Raw genomic sequence first — 27303 nt, 5'->3', positions numbered from 1 at the left:
TTTGAATCTTGTTGTAGCTAGTGTTAAAACTAATACGGTCCTTCTCGGAACCTTTTATCTTCCAAGTTATTTGTGGCAGCCTCCTGCAGCTGTCACAAGACCTTGAAAATTACTTGATGCTTTATCAATTTTGTATTTTATGATATTTTCCTTTTTGAATTTTTTTTCTGATGTCTAGCATACATATCATGAAGGAAGTGCAAATGGAAATGAAAATTGTGTTTTGATGTTTTACCTCTTATCAGGAAATCTTTTGTTAAACTCTTTGGTTTAAAATTTACAAATTTCATTCTTTTACCAATAATACAAAGTCTTGTAGTAAAAATACAACTTTTGCCTAATAATAAGTATAATTGATATTTTTACTGACTTAATAGAAACTTAAAGTGTTAACAAGCAGCACTTCCCCCCTTATCCAAGATTCAGTGTTGAAACTTTTACAGAAAATAAAATCTGAATTTTAAGAAGTTAAACTGTTTTTTGAAAAGTCATATAGTGGAAAACATATGGTACAAAAAAAATCCAGAAAATTTTCTTATTTTAAACATTGATTACATAAAAATTAAAAATACATGTTTAGCAAAAAAACGAAACAAAGTCCAAACAACAAAATATTACCCTTATGGTAGAAGTCTAAATGTAAATGATGCAGTGGGAGAAAATATTGACACATTTTTAACAAATGAAAAGATCTCACGAATTAATAAGTAAAATGCTAGGAATTCATTAACTGTTGATAGTTGATAATACTGTTGAAGATGATACACAGTGCACAGGAAAAAAAAATGTCTTTGGAAAGATGTTCTACTATGCTTAAAACAAGATAAATGCAAATTAAAATTTTCATGAGATACTATTTTTTCACCTAATTGGCAAAACATAAAGCCTAATATCTACTTTCTGAAAATTGATGTGGAGAATCAGTTACTCTCAAAATTTTGGTGGGACTGTTAAATTTTGTTTGACTTCTCAGGAGGGTTATTTGGAAATATTGAGTTGAACTTTAAGTGTACATACTCTTTGAGTGCTTTAACTTTTCGATATTTATCCTGGGTAAGTGAATGCCCATGTGGATAGCTCATTTAGTACTTTGGGTTCTTCATGTATACTTGATTGTGGGTAGAATGTCTCTGGAAAGGATATAGAGAAAGGTATTAATGCCATTTGCTTCTTGGGAGGTAAACACTGTGGCTGCAGAAGACATGAATGGAGACTTTTTAACATGATTAAGACATGAATTCTTAAGACCTGAGTATCCTTTACAAAAAAAAAGATGAGTATGTATTAGCTGCTAAAGGTAATGTTTAAAAAAAAATTTTTTTTAATGTTTTTATTTATTTTTGAGACAGAGGGAGACAGAGCATGAGCAGGGGAGGGTCAGAGAGAGAGGCAGACACAGAATCTGAAGCAGGCTCCAGGCTCTGAGCTGTCAGCACAGAGGCTGACGCGGGGCTCGAACTCAGAAACTGTGAGATCAGGACCTGAGCTGAAGTCAGATGCTTAACCGACTGAGCCACCCAGGTGCCCCATAAAGGTAATGTTTTAAAGAAGGACATGGTCCTTAGTTAAGCTAAGCCACATGTGAAATACACCATCAGTGGACACCCAGAAGATATTTGTTAATGCCGCACATTGCTTGGGTGTTTGCCACTCATTTTAGACATTTGTCTCACATGAAAATTTTCGTGGACTCCTCTCCTTATCCTAGACTAGCTAGGGCAGGTACCCTGTTGCATAGATTCATTCATCCTTTTTATTTTTTCTGAACACTTAATACATTTGTGATTAAATAGCTAAAGACATTAAACAGTAGAAAATATTTTTTTCCCCATAGAGTTAGGCCAGGGAGGATTGGGAGCCCCCCTGTCTCTTTCATTGCTCAGTCTCCAGTGTGCACTGTGGTGTCTTGTGTGTGGACGATACTCTAGGGTGTATTTGAATGACTGAAGAATAATTCTCAAGTATTGGAGTGAATCCCCAACCTGTCAATGAAATAAAATAAACATGTGTCTTTTCACCCATTTTGCAATTTCTGTTCTTTACAGTGGCTTCCCTAAAATGAATAAATTTGATTATTTTGATGCAAAGATCCCCAGGTGTTGTTACATAATTTCAGTGGTTTCATGGGTCTCCCTAAAGCTCTTGATATAGACTTGAATCATCCCAAGGTTCCACCATGCAGGGCTGGTTTTCTTTTTTCTTTTTCTTTTCAAATATTTATTTATTTTTGAGAGAGAGACACACACAGAGCATGAATTGGGGAGAGGCAGAGAGAGAGGGAGACCCAGAATGCAAAGCAGGTTCCAGGCTCCAAGCTCTCAGCACAGAGCCAGATGCGAGGCTCGAACTCATGAACCATGAGATCATGACCTGAGCCAAAGTCAGATGCTTAACTGACTGAGCCACCTAGGCTCCCCGAAGGTTGGTTTTTTAACTGATCTTTCTTCTATTTTGGCAGTTTTTGGTATTTTTACTTTATGACTTTTTCTCTCATTCCTGGGACCAGGCCTTTTTTGTATTTTGTTCTAAAAAAATTTCAAACATAAAGAAAAGCTGAAGAAAGTGCACTTTGTACACCAAAATATTCACTACTCATTCTATAATGAAACTCTTACCATATGGCCTTTATCATGTAATTCTCCAACTATTTATCACACTTTTAAATTTAATGCACTTCAGAGTAAGTTGCCAACGGTATTACCCTTTGTACCGTATATACTTCAGCCTGCCTGGTGTTCATTTAAGTTCATTACAGGACTGTTTTTTGAGGTAGAAATTTATGTGCAGTAAAATACACCAATCTTAAGTGTAACATTTGAGGTTTGACAATTACATACACCTGTGTAACTCAAACTCCTATCAAGATCTAGAGTATTACCCCCAGAATGTTGGCTCTGATTGCTCCTCGGCATTTTTTTTTAAGTGGCGATAACTTACTCCTGTATAATTGTTATTTTTACGTTGTAATGATCCTCTGAGTTTGTGCTCTTTGATCAGCATTCTCTCTGATGACAGAACATTAGCCAACCCATGATCCTCAAGAATTGATGTAACCCTAGGGGCGCCTGGGTGGCGCAGTCGGTTAGGCGTCCGACTTCAGCCAGGTCACGATCTCGCGGTCCGTGAGTTCGAGCCCCGCGTCAGGCTCTGGGCTGATGGCTCGGAGCCTGGAGCCTGTTTCCGATTCTGTGTCTCCCTGTCTCTCTGCCCCTCCCCCGTTCATGCTCTGTCTCTCTCTGTCCCAAAAATAAATAAACGTTGAAAAAAAAAAAAAAAAAAAAGAATTGATGTAACCCTAAAAAGCAAGAAGATCAAGTAGGAATAACCCCGTCACCAGCCCTGGCGATTGTGTTGGTGGTGTTCTTTGATAATTGTCTGTGGAGAAAGGTGGGGGTAGGAGTACTGGCTGGGAAGAAGGAAGTGGGGGTCTTATTAATGCCCTGTGTTCACAAGGTGACCTACAGGTGGAAACTTAACCTCAGTTGGCAATCAGCTTCCTAACACCCTGGTTTCTTTTAATGCAGAAGTTTTAATGCCACACAACTTCGTTAATTACCCTCAGAAGTGAGAAAATAAGGACTGTATTATTTCCTAAGGAGAATAATAGTAGTGTATCTCAGAGCACAGTGGTGGGGAGAAGGTTGTGAGGGTTGGACAGAGCAGTTTAGGGCCCTGTGCAACCTGGTGGCAGCATGCATGCAGTTGGGGCCAGTGGGGGTTGGGAGGAGTAGATGGAATATCCCATGGGAAGAAGAAATCTGAAACAAATTGAATTTATTTTCATAGAAATCTTGTGAGGTGCAGGTATAATGGGATTGTAACATTATTGATATCTCTCTGATGTAATAAAAACTACTTTAGAGAAGATGAATCTTTTCATAAGCGTTTTATAGATTTAAAATCTTAGTATGTTCTTTTTTTTTTTAATGTTTATTTGAGAAAGGGAGAGAGAGAGAGAGCGAGCGCGCGCGCACACATGCAGGGAAGGAGCAGAGAGAGAGGGGGGGCACAGAATCCAAAGCCGGCTCCAGGCTCTGAGCTGTTAGCCCAGAGCCCGATGCGGAGGCTCGAACCCACGAACCGTGAGATCATGACCTGAGCTCAAGTTGGACGGACATTTAACCCACTGAGCCACCCAGGTGCTCCCACATCTTAGTATGTTTTTAACTTTGACTTGATACGTGGTCTGAGAAATAAGTGTAATTAGATGGTATGTTTTAGGAACCAGAACTATAAAAAGCAGTGTTAGTAACACCCACATAACAGAACCATTGTACTTAAATTATCATGTTGCAACTTTCTTGTACTTAAATTATCATATTGCAGATACATTAGCTAATTTTCATAATAAGCATTATTGTTATCTAAAAACGTAATGTATTAATAACTTGATACAAACCTCTGTTGTAGTAAATTTGTTATTTTTGATGTCATGGTACTTTATTTTTAAGCATTTTTGTATTCATTATCAGTAATATAAACTTTTTAAAGTGAATTCTTTCTGTTTATTGATTACCATAATATAGCAGTTATAAATAATGTATATCTTCTCAAAGCTTGTGATAACTCGTTTCCTAGATCAGTCCCTCCTTTCTTAGTTTTCATTGGGTGGTTACCTATAACACAGTGGTAAAAAAAAAACAATCAGTTAGGAAGCTCCAAGTCTGGGATTTTGCAAAGTAAACCTGTATGCAGTTGGCATGATCTCTTTAGGTAGCTTGAAGGGATCACTAGTGGTATTTGAGGTTTATTTAATACTTAGATTTTGTATATTTTACATTTATTATTAAATTCTCCCAGCCAACCCTATGAGATAGAGGTACTATTGAGGGTCAATTTATAGCTAAAGCACAGAAGTTAAGTAACTTGCTCCTACATAGCTCATAAGTGGTAGTAGAGCTTGAATTCAAATTTGTTGTCTTCACTGTTGCACCAGAAACTTCTCATTCTGTCTACTTACTCACCTGATGAAGCCTGCCTTAGATTAGTTTACCAACCACCGCCGGTGGTATTCCTGGATCTAATGTAAGAAACATGGTGCAAATCCCTCTTAGTGGTGAGTTTCTTACTGTCCCTCTCTCATCTGTGCAGGCTGTGGTATGACCTCCACAGCTCCCCATTTCACATGGCTCCCTCAACATTCACTTAGCATAAGTAAGCAGTGGCTTCGTATGTTCACTACCTTGCTGTGGTGGTTTGAGGATGTTAGGTGGGTTCTGATCAGGGTATCCTGCTAAATTATTCTGATTCCATCTCACCTTTGGGCACAGCTTAGTTATCAAAGGCTTTTCCCCGTGTTCATATAGTAAATTAGTGTAATGGGAGTAAGAATGTGGAATTGCAAACAATGTATTGCAGTAATTTTGCTTTCCAGGTAAACATTCTCCTACTCTGAAAATTTAAGTTTGCCCTTGGAATTAGAGCTATTTAAAAAATGTGTTCTGTGTTTTAGCTGGAAGAGAGCTTTATTTACCTTGGATGCCCATTTGTCACATTATCATGAGTTTCTGCTGCTTCAGCATTATCAGGATAGCATGGTTTTAGTAATGGAAGAAATTTTAAAGGTTGCTTATGGCTAACATTTATCTTGTTTACACTTAAGCCCCTATAGTATTGGGGGTATCATTCGTTAAAAAGTCTAATAACTTTATTTCTGGACAGTACTTTTGGTGCTTATTAGCCAGTGAGCAGGAAATATATTCAGTTTTAGAAAGTGTATTGCCAGAGTGAAATTCCTAACGTAAAGCAGCCATTTAACTAATCTCTGTTGTTTGTGTATTTTCACACAGAAGAAAGAACCTTCTAAATCCAGTGTCAAGAAGAAAGTGACCAAGGTCGCAGAAGCAAAAAAAGTAATGAAGAGAAATTTTAAAGTGAATAAGAAGATAACATTTACTGAGGAAGGGGAGGTAAGATTCTTAAATGCTTCATCTCTGAGGTACCTTCCGCTTAGTGTAAAGAGTTTGACTCTCCTGCTGACTTAACATTCGTTAACGAGAGAAGGAAAATGTTCCTTTTTTTTTTTTAAACGTTTATTTATTTGTGAGAGAGAGAGAGAGCGCACACGCGCGAGCAAGCATAAGTGGGGGAGGGGCAGAGAGTGAGAAGGAGACACAGAATCCCAAGTAGACTCCAGGCTCCGAGCTGTCAGCCCAGAACCCGACTCAGGGCTCGAACTCAAGAACCATGAGATCATGACCTGAGCCAAAGTCGGACGCTCAACCCACTTAACTGACTGAGCCAGCCAGGTGCCCCAGAAAATGTTTCTTTAAAGCATGCTAAGGCAGTTCCTCTGTTGTCTCAGACATTTTGTCAGCTGCCATCTGTAAGCAGGAAGGCCTTACTGACAGTAAACTGGGACACTCGTTGGTGCTAATGACACAGAGTTGGTTTTGAACTTTTTAAATTCCATTTTTACAGATTAGACTTTCCTGTCAAAGTGTCCGTCAACAGGTCCTGTGGGAACAAAACGCAAGAATCGTAACAAAACCACTTGCCACAGCTTCTTTTCCGGGCCCTCAAAAGTCTCTGCTTTGCGGTTCCTCAGTCTGGATGCTGTATTGGCGTGTTTCTTACTGGTCTGGCTTTGAGGGCATTTTCTGCTTTCACATCATATCAGATGCAGGTGCCCAACTCTCTTGTCACCATTACCTCGGTCTTAGTGTAAATACATACTTGCAGAGTCGGAAAGCTTGCTCGTGAAAAGTCCCTCTGTCACATAACCTTGTTTTTAAAGAGGAAAGAGATGTGGAAAGTCCGTGACTGACATAAGGAGTAATGTTGGGGGGCAGCCACAGCAGGGTCTAACTTGTGTCACCCCCCAGGTTTCCTTTGCTTTCTGGTAGAGTGCTCAGCGCCCCATGCCCCCTGTCCTCTCCTTTCCTTGCCTTGTATTCTTCTGTTTTCCTCACAGCACTCTTGTGGCTTGACATCCTCTATTTACGTGGTTATCGTCGTTTTCTTCAGCTCCAGTGGAATGAGGGCAGCTACCCAAGGCAGGGTGTCTGTTGACTTTGCTCCCTACTCCATTCCCAGCTCTGAGAACAGAGCCCAGCATACAGTTAACCCAGAAGTTTTTTAAATGGATGAACTATTTTCTAAAATCCCAATAAAATAACAGCTTTTAAAATACCGTCATGTAGCACATCAGGTATTTCATTGTCATTAATACAGATGTTGTGTAAACAGGCTGCATACACTGGGGTATTTTTTTTTTTTTTGAAGTTTATTTATTTATTTTGAGAGAGAGAGAGAGAGAATCCCAAGTAGGCTCCGTACTGTCAGCACACAGCTCAGTGTGGGGCTTGAACTCACAAACCATGAGATCAGGACCTGAGCTGAAATCAAGAGTTGGACCTGAGCCACCCAGGCACCCAGAGTATGTTTTAACTGTGGAGTTAACGGGTGTGGATGTTACTTCGGGGGAAGGGAGCTTGGCGCCAGAAGCCCACCCAGATTTACATTGACAACAGGGAGTAAAGTGGTGTGTGAATCACATGAAAAAAGCGCAATTTAAAGTTGTTGGAAGTTGTAGACAAAGCCTATAGAATTGATAAGTAATGGATCTTCATGAAATTACTAAAAAGAGGTCAGCATCTGAAGCGAGCTTAGCCAGAATATAGTTGTATTACGTCAGATGCTTACTGTAAAGTAAGATTAGTGCTGTTCGTGTAATGAGGATCCTCACTGTGCTTGTAAGTTTAACTACACAGATTACTTTGCTCCAAGAAGGATATAAATCCTTAACTGTAAAATGTTTCAATGTAAACTTATTGCTGATAGGAGCTCCATATGGCTTTGAGCCACGTTGAAACTTCTGCTCTAAAATTCTGAAAGAACTTTGCATTCAGCCCACAGATGCAGAAGCTTCTTTCACATGGTCGCGAGGCAGGGCTGAGGAGTCTTAGCGTGGATGCCATGCCTGCTCCCTCTCACTCCTTCCTCGTTGTCCGTGGCCTCCTATCGTGGCTGCACAGGCAGTGACATTCGTGATCCCTGGTCCCTGCTGCGGGGATCCCATCTGGAAGAATGGCCGCAGTGGGCGGTGACAGGAGTGAGAGGAGGCAGCGATACCTGTGACGCGCAGGCCTACAGCTTCTCTTTGCACGTTCATGAGCAGCCTTTCAAAACGGTGGCAGCTACTGAAATCCCCTGGCAACCAATCACTCGTTCAAATGAGAGAATAGGTTTTGTCTGAATTGTCTTGAGTTTTATAGTGTTAGACCTGGAAGATTACTGAGTCCAATAGACCTTTTCTTATTTTTCAGAAAAAGACCCAGGTGCCCAGAAATGAAGGAATTTATTCAGGATTCTGCAGTCGGGCTAGCAGAAAAGCTGGGACATTAAGCCAGGTCCCCTGACTCCAGATCACTGCCCTGATTTCTGTGTTACCGTGTTCCTAACTGTAAACTGTGTGTGTAAATTCCATAGATTTGAGCCAGCTCCTGAAATCTAAACTAATTTTTTTCTTTGCTTAGTTATTTTAGTCTTTATGTGTAGTACTGGCTGCTAGGTGATTTATCGAGCAATTCTGAGTATCTGATAATGTGCCAGATGCTGTACTGGGCTCTGAGAGTACATGAACAAGATAGATGACTGCCCTCAAGGAGGTAAATTCTAGTCAGAAGAACAGGGAAGTAAAACCACAGGGGATGGTGAGAGAAGTGATGGGGGTGTTGGCAGTCGCTGGCAGAGATGATTTGGAACCGAGCTGGTGGAGCACAGCACACTGAGAACACTGTTTGAGATGATGTTGAAGCAACTACCTTTTCCTCCAAAGTGTTTCATGGCATTTTCCTTTAATCCTGCCGTCACTGGATCATGGCAGCGTTACTTTATCCTGACCGGGACAGTCTTTTTTGCAGGTTTGCCCACTTCAATTCTAAAGTTTGTTAGAAAGCTTAAGAAATATAGGTTGTGGGGCGCCTGGGTCGCTCAGTCACTTGAGCGTCAGACTTCGGCCCAGGTCATGATCTCTGAGTTCGTGAGTTCCAGCCCCGCGCCACGCTCTGCAGTGACAGCTCAGAGCCTGGAGCCGCTTTGGATTCTGTGTCTCTCTTTCTCTCTCTCCACCCCTCCCACACTCATGCTCTGTCTCTCTCAAACAAACATTTAGAAAAAAATAAAGAAGAAATATAGGTTGTAAGGCAGAAAGTGGGAAAATACACCATTTCAAAATCATTCTGCCAAGGGAAATGGTTTTCTGTTGATGTTCCCTGTTTCGTGCACCATACTAAACCTTTTCCCTGCCTGCAGTCGGTTCAGCAGTGGCCTCAGATGCAGAAGTCTGTCTCCAAGGATGCCGAAGAGGAGGAGGACAGCACTGGGGGCATCAACTTAGATAAAGCAAAGGAAAGGCTTCAAGAAGAGGACAAATTTGACAAAGAAGAGTATAGGAAGAAGATCAGGGCAAAGCATCGGGTAAGTTTTCCATCTTGGATTAATACTGAGTGACATTTACTATGTCCCTAAATATATCTAGATATTCATTAGTTGTTCATCAGTAACCATGTTACTGTCTTCTTTGCTTTCTCTAACGCTTCTTTTTCTGTGGTTATTTTGTCATTTTATCTGGTCTCCTTTTTTGATTTTGCTGGTGGAATCTTTGTGGAGTGACTGGTGTCTGAGAACATTGCCCACATCTACTTTTGGTTGAGGTAGCCCAAATAATGTTAGTGATTTCTTTTTAGTTAAAGCTTTGATTTTGAGATTATTATAATTTCACATGTTGTTGACTCTGTTACTCTCTCATCCCATGTGCTCCATTTCTAGAATTTTTGCCATTTCAGGAATGTTATGTAACTAAAGCATCGTAATATGTATGTAGCCTTTTGAGATTTGCATTTTACACTGAGCAGAATTCTATGTAGATTCACCCAGGTTGTTGTGTGTATCAGTACCCGGTATGGATGTACCACAGGCTGTTCACCATTGACCTGTTTAAGTGACATTAATGTTTCAGCTTAAACTTTATCATTGAATTTCTTCCCATAGCAGTTAGTTGATAATGCATGGAAGATTTACTTAGTGTATTAAAAAAAAGAAAAGAAAGAGAGATAGAGGAACAAAGAAAGAAAAAGAAAGAAAGTAATTAACCTTGTTAAAGAGAGAGTGCTATAGCATGTGCACTGTTAGCCTTACACTTGGTAGTTTTCTGTTATCCTTGAAATGGACTACTCCATTCCAGTCACTTAGTGACATTACTGTCTTCTCAGACTACTTAATTCCCATAAAAGTGGGTATTTCTCTAAGTCAATGAGTTAGTTAATGAAATAAGACAGATTTAACATTTTTAAGGATGGTTCTCTAGCATGCCCTTGAGACAGGAATGACTTCAGGGGAACATAGTATCATGGCTAAGGCTGTCTGCCATAATATGAAATTCTGGGTCAAGAACTTGTAAGCCTTTGGATGTGGACATTACTACATCCTGAGAAGGATTTTTGTGTTTTTTGACTCCTGTTTGACCTTATAACGACTGAGTGGCTCAGTAAACTTTTCTAGAACAGTGGTTCTCATTCCTTCAAGGTTTGATGCCACTTTGCAGTAGTGTTTGATGAATAAAAAGAAGCAGACACTGAAGATAGCTTCAGGGATGGAAATGCAGGTGAAAAAATCATTCCAGAAATGTGGGGAACAGATGAACCTCAGATATACTGTTTGCAGTTGAGAATGTTATCACGCAAACAAAACATTTCATGCATTGCTGTTTATTACAGTACTTTAAGTTGAAAGTTAGCACTAATTATGTTATTAAAATTTTTAATAATGTTAAGAATGCCAGCAGTGTGTCACGTTTCAGCTTACACTTCACTTAGAGTACTTATCTGGGGAGACTGAACTAAAGGACCTTTATCCTTTATGTTTATTTTTTTAAGTTTATTTTTGAGTGAGAGAAAGAGAGAGAGAGTGAGAGAGTGTGTGTGTGTGCGTGCGAGTTGGGGAGGGGCAGATATAGAGAGTGAGACACAGAATCCGAAGCAGGCTCCAGGCTCTGAGCTGTCAGCACAGAGCCCGATGCAGGGCTCTAACCCATGAACCATGAGATCATGACTTGAGCCGAAGTTGGATGCTTAACTGACTAAGCCACCCAGGCACCCCTAGACTGACTGACTGACTGACTGACTTTATTTATTTACTTATTTTTAACATTTATTCATTTTAAGCGTGAGAGAGACAGAGCACGAGTCGGGGAGGGGCAGAGAGAGAGGGAGACACATAATCAGAAGCAGGCTCCAGGCTCTGAGCTGTCAGCACAGGGCCTAACGCGGGGCTTGAACTCACGGACTGGGAGATCATGACCTGAGCTGAAGCTGGACGCTTAACTGACTGAGCCACCCAGACGCCCCATATTTTTAAATCTAGCCAGCAGTAAAGGCAGCAGGAGGCATTTACATAAAGGAAAGCTTTCCCACTCTTGCCCTTTCTTGTCTCCCCCTCCCTTCCTCCTCTCATGTGTGGAAGTTACTGCATCCAGGTTGTGGAATATTTTTTCTGAAATCTTTAGAAACTTAATTTCAGTTTGACTAATTGTGCATTTATTACACAGTGTGTGCTAGGCTTTGTGAGGAGAGAATACTTAAAATACATGAGTTTCTCTGTCTCTTGGAAGATTATAATTAAACCATAGTTAACTGTGGATATTCCATCACTGCACAAAAGCTTTTTATACCTTTTTTTTTACGTTAACATTTTCAAAATGAATAATATATTCACATTGTTCTAAAATAAAGATCATACAAAAGCTAATGTTGAGAAATCTTGCTTCTGCCGATGCCTGTCATTCTCACTTATACCTACCCCTGTAGGTAGCTATTTTTATTAATTATTAATGTATCCTGGCCGTTTCTTTATGCAAATGCAAGTAAACAGAAATAAATACAGATCCTTATTTTCTCCCTTTGTTACAAGAAAGGTAAGTATACTATATGTAGATTGTTCTGCACATTTCCATCTTCAGTTACTTCTGTGCTTTTAAATAATTCATTTTCTTTGCACCATTGTTAAAAGTAGCATATGATATTTAAGCTATCGCTGTGATTATCTCGTGGCAAGGTTGAACAGAGCAGTTTGGGCTGACACAGCTGTGAGAGAAATCACAAGAACTTCACATACTACTAGTTTCAAAGTCAGTACCTTTCTAGCTAAAATAGATAGGGGTCTTTAACAGGAAGCCACAGCTGGTGATTTTGCACAGAATGGCTGTATTCTGCACACAGGTAACCCATGGCATCCTTTCCATGTCAGAAGTTGAAAATGTTGTGTAGCCTGAAAAAAGTGCAAGGAAATAACTAAAATAGTGTTCTGTCTGTTCAACTTGAATGTAAATGCTATCTGAATCGGATATGATTACTTTCTCGGTATTTGCATCAGTAGAAATTATTACTTACACAGATGTAAGTATTTGTGTGTTAAATTAGAAGATTTCGTGTTTGAGCACTTTAGACTTAGTAAGTTTATTATAATGGCGTATTTAAGACAGTGCAGGTGCTCAGGTCAGCCACGCACCAGGCTGCCGTGGACTGCATTTCTGCCTCGAAGACACGGCAAGTTTGAACGTTTGGCTTATTTGGCAGGAAGAGTGTGATAAGGAGGAGTCCTTGCCTTTGAGCCCTAAGTCTGGCATTGCCTGGTCCGGGTGAGAGATTCCCAGTCACCAGTTTGGATCGCACTGTCTTGTTGTGTAAAGGGGGAAATGGGAGTTCCTGCCAGATGGTCGGGGGGCCCCTCTGGCTCTGTGTGTATAGGGGGGATATGGGAATAAAAGTACCCCTTTTTGTTTGGAAAATGGAATTTTAATTGGTCATCTCTTCCTGCTGGCAAGAAGGGTTTCTACCTTGATGATAAGGCCTCCTTCTTATTTGCTTATTTTCCAGTGGTTACTAAAATATTATTTTAGAAATGAAACATATTATCAGTCCTGCACAGATTATTTTATCTTAATTGCCTTATCTGAATACATTATTGGTTTTGAAATCGTATTTTTTTTCCTAATTGAGTATATTACTTACTGTAATGACACTTCTTAGTTCTTCTAGCATAAGGTTTTACCTTGGGCAAATGTAATTATGTTTCCCTTGAAGTCGTCCCTCATAATTTTGTTATTTCTTTGGAAGAATACTGAGAAGAATTGTATGTCCCTAAAGAACTCTTGAAGTACTAACTTAGGGTCTGGGGATAACCTTTACTTACTTAAGATAGGAAGAAAGAGATGAAGAAACTTGACAAAAAATTGAGTAGGGGATGTGCCTAAAAGAATCTTACATGTAAAAAGAAAACTCTACAAAGTCTGTATTTTATTTATTTTTTATTTTTTTTTAGAGAGAGGGAAAGAGAGTGTGAGCAGGGAAGGGGCAGAAGGAGAAGGGGAGAGGGAATCTTTTTTTCAACATTTATTTATTTTTGGGACAGAGAGAGACAGAGCATGAACGGGGGAGGGGCAGAGAGAGAGGGAGACACAGAATCGGAAACAGGCTCCAGGCTCTGAGCCATCAGCCCAGAGCCCGACGCAGGGCTCGAACTCACGGACCGCGAGATCGTGACCTGGCTGAAGTCGGACGCTTAACCGACTGCGCCACCCAGGCACCCCGGGGAGAGGGAATCTTAGGCAGACTCCACGCTTGGTGCGGAACTTGACACGGGGCTTGATCCCATGACCCTGGGATCACGACCTGAGCCGAAGTCATTAGTCGGACGCTTAATTGACTGAGCCACCCAGGTGCCCCACAAAATCCGTATTTTTAAAAATACCTGTCAATTTTAGGAGTTTTCATAATTTAGGAATGTTCTTTCAGCATGTTCACAATGTTTCATGATTATATTCTGGTTTAAAAGGGTAACATTTAATATCTGTGGGTTTTGTCTTAATGATTTTGAAGTAGTTGTTTGCTCCTGCTGTTTACAGTTACCAGCTTTGCCCCTGGTTTTGAACGTGCTCTCAGTCTCTGTGATACAGGACTCTGCTGTTCATTGTCACCCTTCATGCTGACAGACCAATTCTTGACTCATATTTTCATCTACCAAACTCTGAAAGCTCTGTAATTTCTACTGTGGCTCAAGTAAATATCTTCTTTGTCCTAAAGGTTTAGAAGCTGAGCAACAAGAATTTTAACTAGTTTATAACACAAACAAAAGAGCTGGTACAGTGTCCCTGGGAGTAAATTTAGCTTCCTGCTCCTGGAACTCCGAGCTGCCCACTCTGTGGACGTCAGGGGACCTTGTGTAACTGCTCTGGTCACTGAGTCGGCAGCCTTATTTATCTTTGCTGAGTCTTCATTTATTTATTTATTTATTTATTTTTTTCCCAGTCCTCACCTTTCCCTGGCGGCTCATAGGAAGCTGTACTTAACTAGGCCTGTTACTCTTTTCTGTGTTGAACCTTTTGAAACCACTCATCAGAAGTAAGATTATAGCAGGAGCTACAATTTTTTTCATATTAGGCCATTAGTAAACTAGTATATCCCAAAGGCAAAACCAGTACATTTTCATGGAAACAACGTGTTTTCTTGCCATTCAGTCAGAACCCTCAAAGGTGGGCTGTGGATCACGTCAGTGAAAGACGTCTTTTACTTGAATGGAGTGAAAATCTGCTTTGTGGTGTGTGTCATCATTCTTAGCTCTGGAAGATAACTTGTATTTAGGCTGATAATATCTGCTAGAACAGCTGGGAGTGGAGAGAAGCGATACATCATGAAGTTCTCTTTCATTTTCTGGAAATTTGCTTTGAGTGCTTTATCGGTTTCGGATTATAGGTTTAGATAACACAGCCATGCCAGGATGGGGCTTGGACTGCTTGCAAAGATCGTACTACTAGCATGAACAGAAGGTTAGAAAAGAGTTAAAGGGACCTTTTATTTATTATTTATTTAGTTATTTATCTATTTATATTTATTTTTATTCATTTATTTTCAGTGTTTATTAATATTTTGAGAGAGACAGAGTGAGAGTTGGGGGGGAGCAGAGAGAGAGGGAGACACAGAATTTGAAGCAGGCTCCAAGCTCTGAGCTGTCAGCACAGGGCCCGACGCGGGGCTCGAACTCACAAACTGCGAGATCATGACCTGAGCTGAAGTCGGATGCTTAACTGAGCCACCCAGGCACCCCAGGGACTTTTCAGGAAGTCTGTTTCTTTTTTGTCTTTGTTGACACGGAATTGAGTTGCCATTGAGTCCACGTATCTAAAACATAAATGTATATGATATCAGGAAGGAGGGGAGCAATAATCAGGCATCTGCAGTGCTGTGCTTTGCATGTGTTATTGAATTAGTGCTAACAGTTAACTTCTGAGAAAAGTGAGCTAGCTTCAAATTACAGATGATAAAATAGACTTAGAAGGAAGGATCAAGTAATTTTCCATGGTCCCATGAGTCACAAATGGCAGGCCTGGGGCTCTTACCCCAAGGTCTTTGTTATTTAACAGACTCTTTTTTTTTAACTGTTCGTTCTGTTTGAACTACCTTAAACCATCAGGCATTCTCTTACAACAGCTGACTCTGAAACAGTGAATGAAAGGGTGAGAACAGGAGTGGAGGATTTTGAGGAAGGAATGACAAATAATGGAAATTGTTCATGTTTCCAGAGCAAGGCCATTGTTGTCAAATACATTAAGGAATAAAGTAAGCGTGGTGGTTAGTAGCTTAGTTTAGGACCCAATACTAATAATGTCTTTGCTTGAGTGTTCATTCAATATCTATATAATTACTAGCACCAGAGTCCATTTTTAAGTAATTGTGAGTCTAAGAGCCTAAGGCCTTGTCGAAGACTGGTCTGGCTCAGATGACCTTAAGAAATTTTACTGTTGTCAGCAATGTCATCATGAGAATAAGGGACTAAACATCTGGTGCTTAATTCCAAATTGGACTTAATGAATAAAGCTTACTTTCAGGGGAGGAAAGGAGATCCTCTTTTTGTATATCCCCATCCCTTTTCCAGTTTCAGCCCTTCCTACTACCATCACAGCAAAGTGTACTATAAAAAAGGAGCTCTGGGGCGCCTGGGTGGCTCAGTCGGTTAAGTGTCCAACTTTGGCTCAGGTCATGATCTCCAAGTCCGTGAGTTCGAGCCCCGCGTTGGGCTCTGTGCTGACAGCTCAGAGCTTAGAGCCTGTTTCAGATTCTGTGTCTCCCTCTTTCTCTGACCCTCCCCCATTCATGCTGTCTCTCTCTGTCTCAAAAATAAATAAACATTAAAAAAAAAAAATCTATTTAGAAAAGGAGCCAGCCCGTTACTGTGGAACCTTTCTGATTTAGAGATGTCTGCCTGAGAGGTTTCTCTTTATATTCCAAAGAGCTTAGACCATTTTGTGATACTCAGTTCAGCAGCTTGATACATGGGCCCTCCTTCATATTCAGCATCCAAAATAAGACATTTAAATACTCAAAATTGCATAGATCTCATCAACTGCGTGGCAAGTCTTTGAGCTGTTTATCATCTCTATTTTTTATTGTTGAAATAAAGTGGGATCATGCGATTTTTTTTTTCTAAACACCATATGATGTTTGAGAGGTGAGGTGGTGGTTGTTAGATTGATGGTTAATGGCTGGAGATTGTGGTTAAGGAACATGGGCGGAGCTTGGTGCTAATGTAATCAATATGTCTGACAAGGCCAGGTCATAGACTAAAAAGACCAGGGGAACTAGACTGTTTGGCCAACCCTTAGAAGCCCACCATGGGGCTTGGCACATAGTAGCTCAGCAGATGTTTCCAGATATACTTACTTTTCTCCCTGTCTTCATATCCTTGTTGGAGTTGTTACAGATTTATATACAGAAGAGGGAACAGATCAGAGAACCTTGCTTTGTTCGGAGTCCCTGGGAAGGATTTAGGTTAACTGGGATTTTGTTGTTGTAGGGTAGGGGGTGTCTTCAGGGCCAGAAATCTTTGTAATCATTCTTTTATTCACTTCTGTTGAGCCAATTTTCTTCCCTGAAAAAGAGGTTCATGTAATACTGAAAGAAGGATAGATGTCTCCTGCTGCTCTCTCTGACAGCTGGGAAATTGATTCCTTACCAAACTGACACAGTCACCTGATACTCATTCAAATAGCTTATGCTTCCACTAGCTCCTGAGTTGTATTTCCAAATCTGTGAATTTCCAAGATTGCCATAGAATGAAATGATGTAAATAACGTAGTCCTGTCTGCTGATGAAATTCATACTTCATGGTATTTGCTTTTCTGGAAGCTAGGAATCTATAGTTTGTGAGAAGCCAGAAGAGGTATAATAACATCTGTAAAGAGGGTGTTTTGTACCTTGAAATGTGATTTTTCTGTTTTCCTATCCCTTGTGTATTTGGTTTCTATTGTTGAATTTCACGCTCTTCTTACATTTAATCATTTGTAGGATGGTAAGACTAAAGATAAGACGTTGCCTTATTTTTGTGTGGCATAAAATAGCTTTTGCTACCAATGTGTCCTCAAAAATGAAATAGGAAAATAAAGGATTTGAAGCATTTGAACCACAAAAAATTAAGAGAGAGGGAGAAGAACCTCACTTGCTCAGTCTAATAAAATTTAATTATTTTATTAAAATAAAAGTCATTGTACTCCAACCTTTATCTTTTTGTCTTGTCATTTTTAACATCTATAAATCATATGTATATATATTTAAAAAGAAATTTTTTCCTGCCTTAGTAAAGGAAAAAATGTACTTTCTTCTTATATCTGTTTCCTAAATTTTGGATTACCATAAATTCTACTTTCTGTTTTTTCCTCTGTTTGAAGACTGATGTTTACTGCTGCCTCTTTTCAGGTAGAGTGGTAATAGCTTTTTAAGATAAGAAGGAAAAGTTTTCTAATTTTCCTTATGTTTCACCGAGTATTGAAAGTTCTTTTTATTTATACTTAAGCTCCATGTCCTGCTCGTGGTCACTCCCTATTTTAAAGGTTTTGGATGTCCCTCATGCATCTGGGACTTGTGGTAGAAATGTTACAAGGAAAAATTAGCCCATTTGTATGCCCATGTGAATTCTGATGGCCAGGTAAAATTTGAAATTTATAATGTCCTTCCTTGACGATAATGAAGTAATACTGGAGTTCCTTAGCAGTGGAAAATTGTCAATATGTTCTTTTCTGCTAGATTAAAATGACTAGACGAAAAGGGCCAGAGTGGAAATTATGTTTACTTGAATAGAAAGGGTTTTTCCGATGTGAACATATTGAGGTTATTGTTTGGAACTTTGAAGTGCCATTTTCAGATCCTCTAATGCATTGGGAGAAGGCCAGTTACTGAATAATTACAACAAAAATTTGTGTGACTGTTAAATGTGGTTAATTATCTTCTTTTTCCCCCTCTGCACAGAGACTGGCAAAAATTAATTAGATAATGTCCACAAAATGCTATCGGGGGGGAAAAATGTTATTAGGATGAAAAGACCCATATGGTAGCAGACCATTATTAATAAAAAAAGAAATGGAATATTTGTCTTAAACAAATGTTGATAAGACAAAAACACTATGCATCCACAAAACAATTATGCTTTCTAATGGAGGGGAGAGTGGGGAGAGGTGTGCTGGAATTGAAGGAGGGAAGGGGGGGATGTGTCCTGGGGTTGAAAGAGTGAGGATGTTGGCTCCTTAGACCTGGTTTTAGTCTAAGCTTCATCATTGGCTGGCTGCGTGATCCCAGATGTTACTTAATCACCTTGGTTCAGTTTTTTCATCTATAAAATGGAAAGAATAATACTTGCAAAGTTTTTTTAAATAGCTTAAAAAGTATATGTAAGGGGCGCCTGGGTGGCTCAGTCGGTTAAGCGTCTGACTTCAGTTCAGGTCATGATCTCATGGTCCATGAGTTCGAGCCCCGCGTCGGGCTCTGTGCTGACTGCTCAGAGCCTGGAGCCTGTTTCAGATTGTGTCTCCCTCTCTCTCTGACCCTCACCCATTCATGCTCTGTCTCTCTCTGTCTCAAAAATAAATAAACGTTAAAAAAAAAAAAATTAAAAAAAAAAGTATATATAAAATGCCTAGTTGGGGCGCCTGGGTGGCGCGGTCGGTTAAGCGTCCGACTTCAGCCAGGTCACGATCTCGCGGTCCGTGAGTTCGAGCCCCGCGTCGGGCTCTGGGCTGATGGCTCAGAGCCTGGAGCCTGTTTCTGATTCTGTGTCTCCCTCTCTCTCTGCCCCTCCCCCGTTCATGCTCTGTCTCTCTCTGTCCCAAAAATAAAATAAAAAAAAAAGTTGAAAAAAAGAAAAGAAAAAAAAATAAAATGCCTAGTATACTACTGTTTAATTCAGAGGTATTAGTGTTTGTAAGAAATACAATGTAATAATGGTGTGTTAATGGGCATATGTTTTTATAAAAGTTCAGTTTCATCACTCTCGTTATCTGATGTTTTTTTAAAAAAAATTTTTTTTTTCAACGTTTATTTATTTTTGGGACAGAGAGAGACAGAGCATGAACGGGGGAGGGTCAGAGAGAGAGGGAGACACAGAATCGGAAACAGGCTCCAGGCTCTGAGCCATCAGCCCAGAGCCTGACGCGGGGCTCAAACTCACAGACCGTGAGATCGTGACCTGGCTGAAGTCGGACGCTTAACCGACTGCGCCACCCAGGCGCCCCCGTTATCTGATGTTTTGCACGCCTATATTTTATGTAGCTTTAGTTTTAAAATAAGTTTGAGCAGCATAGCACTTGAAAGTCACTGTGACCTCCAAAAACCCAGAAACTTCTTTTTGTAAGACATAGAACTGAAGTGTGTGTAAGAGAGAAGAGGGATGATATTACAGATACGTGCATCCACAAACTAGAGCCAACTCTCAAACTAAGCGTGATGATTAGTTGTTGTAAATCCTTTTCTTTAATATTATTTTGCTACTTTCATCTATTTTGTAGCCTGTTTTGTAGACAGAGACAGAGTGTGAGCACGTGAGGGGCAGAGAGAGAGGGAGACACAGACCCCGAAGCAGACTCCGGGCTCCGAGCTGTCAGCACAGAGCCGAGACGGGGCTCGAACTCATGAACCGTGGGATCATGACCTGATCCAAAGTCAGACATTTAACCGACTGAGCCACTCAGACTTCCCAAGACGAGCCTTTTTATTATTTTAACACTTTGTTTTTGAAGGGAAAAAGAGGTTGTTTTTATTTAAAAGAAAACTATTTTCAACTTTAGCTGGGTTGTTTTGTTTTGAATTTTAATATTGTGCATACTAATTTATTGTGCATACTAATTTTTTCCTTACTTTAAAAAATGTCAGTGTTGTGTTTTGTGCCTACTTACAATCATTGGAAAACTAATGGAGCAATTATAAAACAATATAATAAAATAACAAGCTTTGTAGGAATGAATTTCTGTTGTTATCTGTTTGAGAAAATATAGCCACTTTTCTAAGAACAGATTTCATATCCTTATAGATTTTGCTTTAGATAGAGAAAAAGGGAAATACCACGAATGCATTTTTTTCCTATTTATTCTAATAGCTGACATTGATTGTGTACCAGTTATACATTGGACATTGTGATAAGCACTTATGTATAGTATTTTATATAATTCTTAACACCAGTTTTAGGAAATGTGTGTTCTTGTTATCTTCATGTTTCAGTGAGAAAATGAGAGTTACAAAATGCAAATAAGTTGCCCCAGATTGCACAGCTAGCAGGTGGTAGAACTGCGGTCTGTCTCCACATCTTAATGATTATGATAACTTATGCCATTCCCATTGAGGGCATTCAGTAAGTATTTATTGAAAAATGAATGCCAGGTATCAGTTGGCTTGAAAAAAAAAAGTCAAGAATGTGTAGTCTGATTTACATGTAATCAAAGTTTATATGCTGCTAATTCCCCCTTCTTCTTGTAGGAGAAAAGACTGAAGGAAAGGGAAGCCAGAAGAGAAGCCAGTAAGAGACAAGCAAAGGTAAGGATTGATATTTTTTATGAGAAAAATGTTGGTAACATTGAATGGGATTTAAATATTCTGCTTGTCCATATGCATTTTTATATTTATCTGTATGTCATGACGTTCAAATTGGATATAAGTCCATGTGTCCTTGTCATTTACTTTCTCCCAATTATTTCTTTCCTCTGTGATGCAGGATGAAAAATGCATAAGATAATTTGTTTGCTGGCCTTTGTCCTACTGCTCCCGCCACCTTTTCCCATTCTATTTTGTGCCTATTAAATACGGGAGAAGGTTGGCTTTGTGGACCAAGCTTGGCAGGATTTTACACTCTGTCGTCTTTTGACCAGGCAGACAGCTGTGTGGACCCAGCTTCATAGTAGATGACTCTGAGAGCACTGATTGCTTCACTTCAACTCCTAGAAGCTAGGGGAGAGCACTCCGTATCGGGTACCTTTAGTGTATCCTATAAACAGACAGCACAGTATCGCTTATGTACGTACCGTTGTGAACACCATCCATGTGCAGCTATAGTTTTTATCTGGTGTGTTGGACACTGAGAATGGTTCAGCTTCTACATTCTGAGGTCATTGAGCACAAATGATTTGCTAGAACCAGGACCCAGTAACGTATGTTATTTCTCATGCCGTATCTCACTGTGCTATGCCTGACTAGCCATGATTTCCTCTTGGCAGTTAGCAAAGATCTGACTCCCTTGAGTAAGCCCATAATATTCTTTGTCATTTTTTCCATGCTGGCCATAGCACTTAGAGAGCAAGTCAGAGATGATAACTCATTTTATAGTTCTGAAGTGGGAAGCAATTACTCTGCAGAGTAAGATGAAAAGACTGTTTATATTCAGTATTAAATATCACTCTGTCTTCAGACGTGCCCGAAAACGAGAGCCATTGTGTGTGTGGCCTGACTGCGAAATCAGGTGGTGGATTCTGCATATGCTTTTAAAATGCAGACGTGAACTGTCACGGCATAGAAATTACATCTTAGGGGCTGTCGTGGGAAAAATTTAAATTTAAGAAGAAAACTTTAAATCTAACAAAAGCATTTGATATTTATGAATATTGCATGTTCATCATAAAACTAAACTTACTTTATTTCACTGAGAAGCTCTCTTTTCTGCATATAAAATTATGAAATGAAAGATGTAATCTGGAGCCAAAAGAAAGCTTGGTTACTGTATTTCCTTTGTGTGGATTCACACATATTCGTGTATATTACTAAAATGTTTTTGTTGTTGTTGTTGTTGTTGTTGTTGACAATGTGTCCTTTACCTGTTGTAGTGGTTTAAATCATAAGAAGTTGCTCTCACCTGTGGGCCTGCCTCTTGTGCCTCTTATTTTTTTGGGAGTTGGTGTATGCGTTTGGATTTGGTACTGTGCCAGCGGGGAACTAAGCATAAAGCTGGAAACACTGTCAGTTCGGTTTTTCTATTGGGGCAGTTCTCTAAAATGAACTCCTCCAGCTCAGCCCACCCTTCCACTTTCTACCCCCGTAAATGTTCATCATCTGTTTTTTTCCTGGCATGTGACAAGAAATGAAGACACCTCATTTCTGTCTGACCAGTAAGGCTCATCCTGGAAACAAACAGAAGAGGCTCTGTGGCCACCATGGCTCTGCTGCTCGGCCAGAAGTGCTCAGTAGACAGAGGGTATGCTTCACTCCCGCTCTGGGTGGTAGAACTGCCTCCCTTTCACGACCTCGACTGCGTGCTCCGAGGAGGCAGGCCTCCTGTAGGAGTGATTCTAGCAGAGGGGCAAACGGCTGTTTGTAGCCAGGCCTCCAGTGTTCCCGTGAGACAGCAAGGGCTGGCAGCGGTGGCAGATTCAGGCTGACCGTCGGAGCCTGAGGAGTTAGCTTGGGTCAGCCTTTTTGTGCCCTGCTTCTTTTCAAATGAAAGTGCCAGGATGGAGAGTCTCGTGGCTTTTCAGGTGCCCTTTGGAAATAGAACCAGAAGATCTAATTTAGAGAGACGGTGGAAAAAGGGGTGATGGCCCTATCTTCTGTAATGTCTAAGAAGAAATGCCTGGTGTGAATTACCAGATTTCCTTATTGTCTTTGTGCGTGTGCTTTAAATGATGGATGAGTCATTGTTAGAGTAGATTTTATCCCCTCTTGAGTATGTTTCCATGTAATCATTGTGTGACTTGTGGCTCTGTCTTCTGAGGCCCTTTGTTCACCTTCAGGCTAGAGCATCTTTCAGTTACTCAGCCTGCAAGATACCTAGATGATGCCTTAGTGGTGAGAGGAAGTGGTCTTCTCAGACCTACTGTGCCAGGACGTGTAGTGTCACCTGGCCAGAGCTCTGTGGAGAGTCTGCAGGCCACTGACTGTGTGAGAAAGGGAGATGCCCGTGGCTCTTTGTGCCTGGTTTTGCGCTCCATTTGGCAAATACCATACCATACAAGGAGGAACATAGAAGACAGAATACATATTTTTTTTAACTGGCAAAAAAAAAGCATTCAAGTGAATATTAATGGATTTGTTTTTATTTCCCAAAAAGGTGAAAGCTTAATGATAATGTGTGGTTTCAGTTTTATAAATGATGGTTGGTGGTTCTCTCTTCCGACATAGAAAATATTACTAGGAAAAGTTGTTTGAAAGATGGAGTGCAGTGAAACCCAGTTGGAATGGACCTCTCAGCATTCTGATGGAACTCTTTGTTAAAAGGCAGATGTACGACTTGCCTAGAAAATGTTATGTGCGGTGCCAAGAGTAGGAAAGAAACATGAACTTCAAACTCTTGAGGTTTTCTGGGAACCCAGTACTTAATGATTTGGAGTATGGAAGTGTTGTGAGTATCAAAACTTTGTTCAGCAGAGAAATATTTGAACTGCAAAATGGACTTTTTACTTTGACAGGATGTGTGTGTTCTTATAACTTAGAAATTTTAAGCTAAGAGATGAAACAGGCAGTTGTAGCAATGATCAATAGACCACATGTCTCTTGAGGTTCAGGGAGGTTCCATAATCCTGGAAATGCAGCCTCACCCCTTCCTTCAGCTTCCCTCCTGTTACTCTGATAGTCACAAGTGCTTGTACTAACCTCCAGTGTCTGCAGTGATTATGCAGAAACGTAAAGAAAAGAACAACAGTGCTGAAACTTGAAGAAATAGATCCCCGGAAATATCTCTGTGCTATGCTGCTTTTGAAAAGAAAGTAGAATTTATTAAACAGAAGTATGAGGTTGATAAAACTGAACAATGACTATGAAGGAATAAAGAGTAGGAAATAGCTCACAGGCACTTAAACGATGGAAAGTTAGGTGTTGCTTGAGTATATTACACATGCTTTGGTAGTTGTTATTTTTTAGGTGTGGGGAAAGTTCTATTAAAATAACTAAAATGCCCTATGAGTGTGAAGTTTTATACTAGTAAACTTTAGCTTAATTTTTCTCTAGTTTTTATTGCTTCTTTTTTTTTTTTTAACTTTAGTGACCCTGGGACACTTTACTTATTTGCTTAACAAATAGTGGTCTTAGAAAACAGTTCTTTGGATACCTCAGGTGGTCTCAGTTAGTTCTTTGAGGACATAGGATGCAAAGAAATAGGAGTTGTATAACTTTAGAATATGAGTAGACCTGAGAGATGGTCTGGAGTGATTTTCTAATCTTTTGGTCTATAATTATCTTTTTTTTCTAGCCACTGATAGTTTCACATAGCAAAGCTGCATTTGTTCACTTTGGTAGAACATTCTATTGTTTTTGCTTTGGATTGTCTTTTTATTTATGAAATATAATGATGATTTTAAGAATCATCATTTCTCGACAAAGTCAATCCTTCAAAATCTTTTTGGACTTTTCTTGGTTCATGACATTTAAGAGGATGGCCTCCACTGACCTGCTCCAGTAGTTTGAGTTTTAAGTAGTACATCGAATAGCCTAGGTGTCTGTTGGAGGTATGTGGGGCAGGACTCTGGGCTACCATTTTGACTTCAGTCAGAGCAGCTCCATGTTTTTCTTCATGTATACTAAGCTTTTATTTGAAATAATGGTTCTACTTAAATATATACTTAATATTTTAGCAGTACTCAAATAAATTAAGGCTAACGGCAAGTAAATGACTTACTCCCATCACTGGCTTCCTTGGTGGCAGAAATAGTATGTCTGCTCAAGCTCTCTGGATCCTGTTACTGTTATTGCCCCATGCTGCTTCAGTATGTTACTCTTTACCCCTTTTATTTTATATTGTTTTTCTTTAAAAGAAACCTGATTTATATATGTGGGCTAATAGCTGTTCATAGAAAAGACTAATAGCAAATCCGATGAGTTAAGGTAGACCTCTGAACTGACACTAGAAGGTAGGCTGTGTCCATTGTTGCTGGGTGACACCTGACATGTCGTTTCCCTTTCTGGCTTCTTCTCGCCACATATAAAATGAAGGGTGTATATGACATAGTCACTTTTAATCATGCTTACATTTTTGTGGTCCCATGTAATCTTGATCTGAGCCGAGATACCTAACAAAAATGTATGCATTGTACTCACTGCAGTTCCTGATAGGGATCCACAGCCTTTCTCAACATTCGTGGATAACTCTTTTGTTTTCTCCCATGTCTTAAAGGATTATCTTTCCTTACAGAGCTACTAATACAAGTTAATAAATGTTGGTAATGGTCATTCCTAGGTCCTAAGCCTTTGTTTTTATTTCTTTTTGGTAGTGTTTTATTGACTGACACTAAATTAAAAATTTTGATTTTGGGGAAAATTTCTCCTCATTCTGTGTATTTCATATAAACCTTCCATCCACCACCCCCCCCCCTTTTTTTTTCTGGCATTTCATAGTATTGAAATTTTACTGGTCCATTTCTTTGTTTTTAATACAGTTAGAATTTCAAGGGCTTCAGAGGGTCAGTTTATTTTAAACCAAAGAACTTTTGATAAAATTAAAAACAAGATAATGGAAACGTAAGTTTGTTTATAGTCCCAGTTCCCAGAGAAAGCAAAGGTCCTCTGTGAAAGTAAATTGCTCTCACATCTGAAGGGACTTGAACCTTTCTAGGGTGCCCTCTGCTGCTCTGATATAATCACTTATTTAATGGTGCCCTAAATGAGTCATTCTGTTTCTCTAGGCAAATTGCTCAAATAGTACCTTGTTTTAGTGCTATTATAAGACCCATTATGCTGTCCTTCTCCTTTTTAAATAAATAGCACTGAGTCTTTTAGATGACATGCTTTTTTCCCATTAATATCTACCTAAGTGAACAATGAATACCCAAGGAAGTTTAGCTTTTACTGTGATTCTAGTGTTGGTTTGGTTTGTGGGAATATTAATATAATGATTCTCTTCTTTTCTTTTCACTCCCTTCCTTTTTCTCTCTTCCCCACCCCTCCCTACCTTTCCTTTCTCTTCTCTCTCTCTCTCTCTCTCTCTCTCTCTTTTATTTCTCTATCCTTCTTGGTAATGAAGAAGAAGGGATTACTAAATTTGAACTTTTAACTATCTTGGATCACTTGAGAGATAGTTTCAGTGTTTTCTTGTCAGAGAATTGTTCTCTAGTCGTGAAGATTTAAAGTTAAGTATGGGAGAAAGAATCCTGCTGGCTATGATCTCTTCCACATGGTGAATACATGTGTTCTTTTAAGACTCAGCTTATGGGTGCTCCCTTTTATGCGGACTTTTCCGATCACCTCAGGTAAAATGGACTTCTGCTTTTATAACTTGCACTCCATTCTCCTGTATAAAGCATCCGATGGTTCCTGGCACTTTCTTGGATACATGTCTGTGTATGTGTCTTCCTGCTCAGCTCTAAGTCTTGTTCATGGTGTCTCCATCACAGTGCTTGTTTCATGATGAGCTCTTGATAAATATTTGATGACTGACTGAATGGGTAAGTGAATGGCTTACTGGGATACAGGCACAAACTTAAAAATTCTTTTAAAATATTTTTTATTGCTATAAAATACACATAAGATTCACTATTTTAACCATCTTTAAGTGTAATGTTTGGCATCAATTGTATTCACACTGCTGTGCAATCACCACCAGTACCCATTTCTAGAACCTTCTCAGCCTGGATGAAAATCGGTGCCCAGTAAACACTTACTCTCCATTCCCACCTCCCTATCCTCATCTCAGAATACAGACCTTTGAAGAGAAGACTCTTCTATTCCAAATCATTATTTTTCATGTGAGGAAGTGAAGAGTTTTTATGAATAGGTGATTCTTCTGAGATCTTACAGTTAAATAACAAGAAAACCTGGCCAGACCCCAGGTCTCTGGGTGCTTACGTGTGTGTTTTTCATTCTCCCTTAAAGTCCCTTCCCCCAGTATAACAATATAGGAAATAACAAAGAGCAGTGCATGTAGTTTAGAATTTTCTTAGATTTATTTAAGGTATCACAGGAATAAGGAAGTTATTGACACTATGCTCTCAGTCACAATCTCAATACTTTTTAAAGACTGAAACCCAAGTAATATTGAAAGTTTCAATAGCACCAGTGTTAAGTATATCAAGCA

At 39.6% G+C, this 27303-nt stretch overlaps 1 protein-coding gene across 1 annotated transcript in view; it reads left to right on the top strand.

Moving 5' to 3' along the window:
* Positions 1 to 27303, top strand: part of DDX10 (DEAD-box helicase 10) — a 281913-nt gene that overhangs the window by 153090 nt on the left and 101520 nt on the right. The window contains exons 14-16 of the mRNA XM_086679182.1: positions 5790 to 5909; positions 9256 to 9420; positions 20793 to 20849. Coding sequence (XP_086535308.1) covers positions 5790 to 5909; positions 9256 to 9420; positions 20793 to 20849 — 342 coding nt within the window. The remainder of the gene's footprint in view (positions 1 to 5789; positions 5910 to 9255; positions 9421 to 20792; positions 20850 to 27303) is intronic.

This window comes from Puma concolor, chromosome D1 (genome assembly GCF_028749965.1).
Source record: "Puma concolor isolate L17-30 chromosome D1, mPumCon1.1.hap2, whole genome shotgun sequence".
Classification (NCBI taxonomy): Eukaryota; Metazoa; Chordata; class Mammalia; order Carnivora; family Felidae; genus Puma; species Puma concolor.
This window is presented reverse-complemented; position numbering and strand designations above follow the sequence as displayed.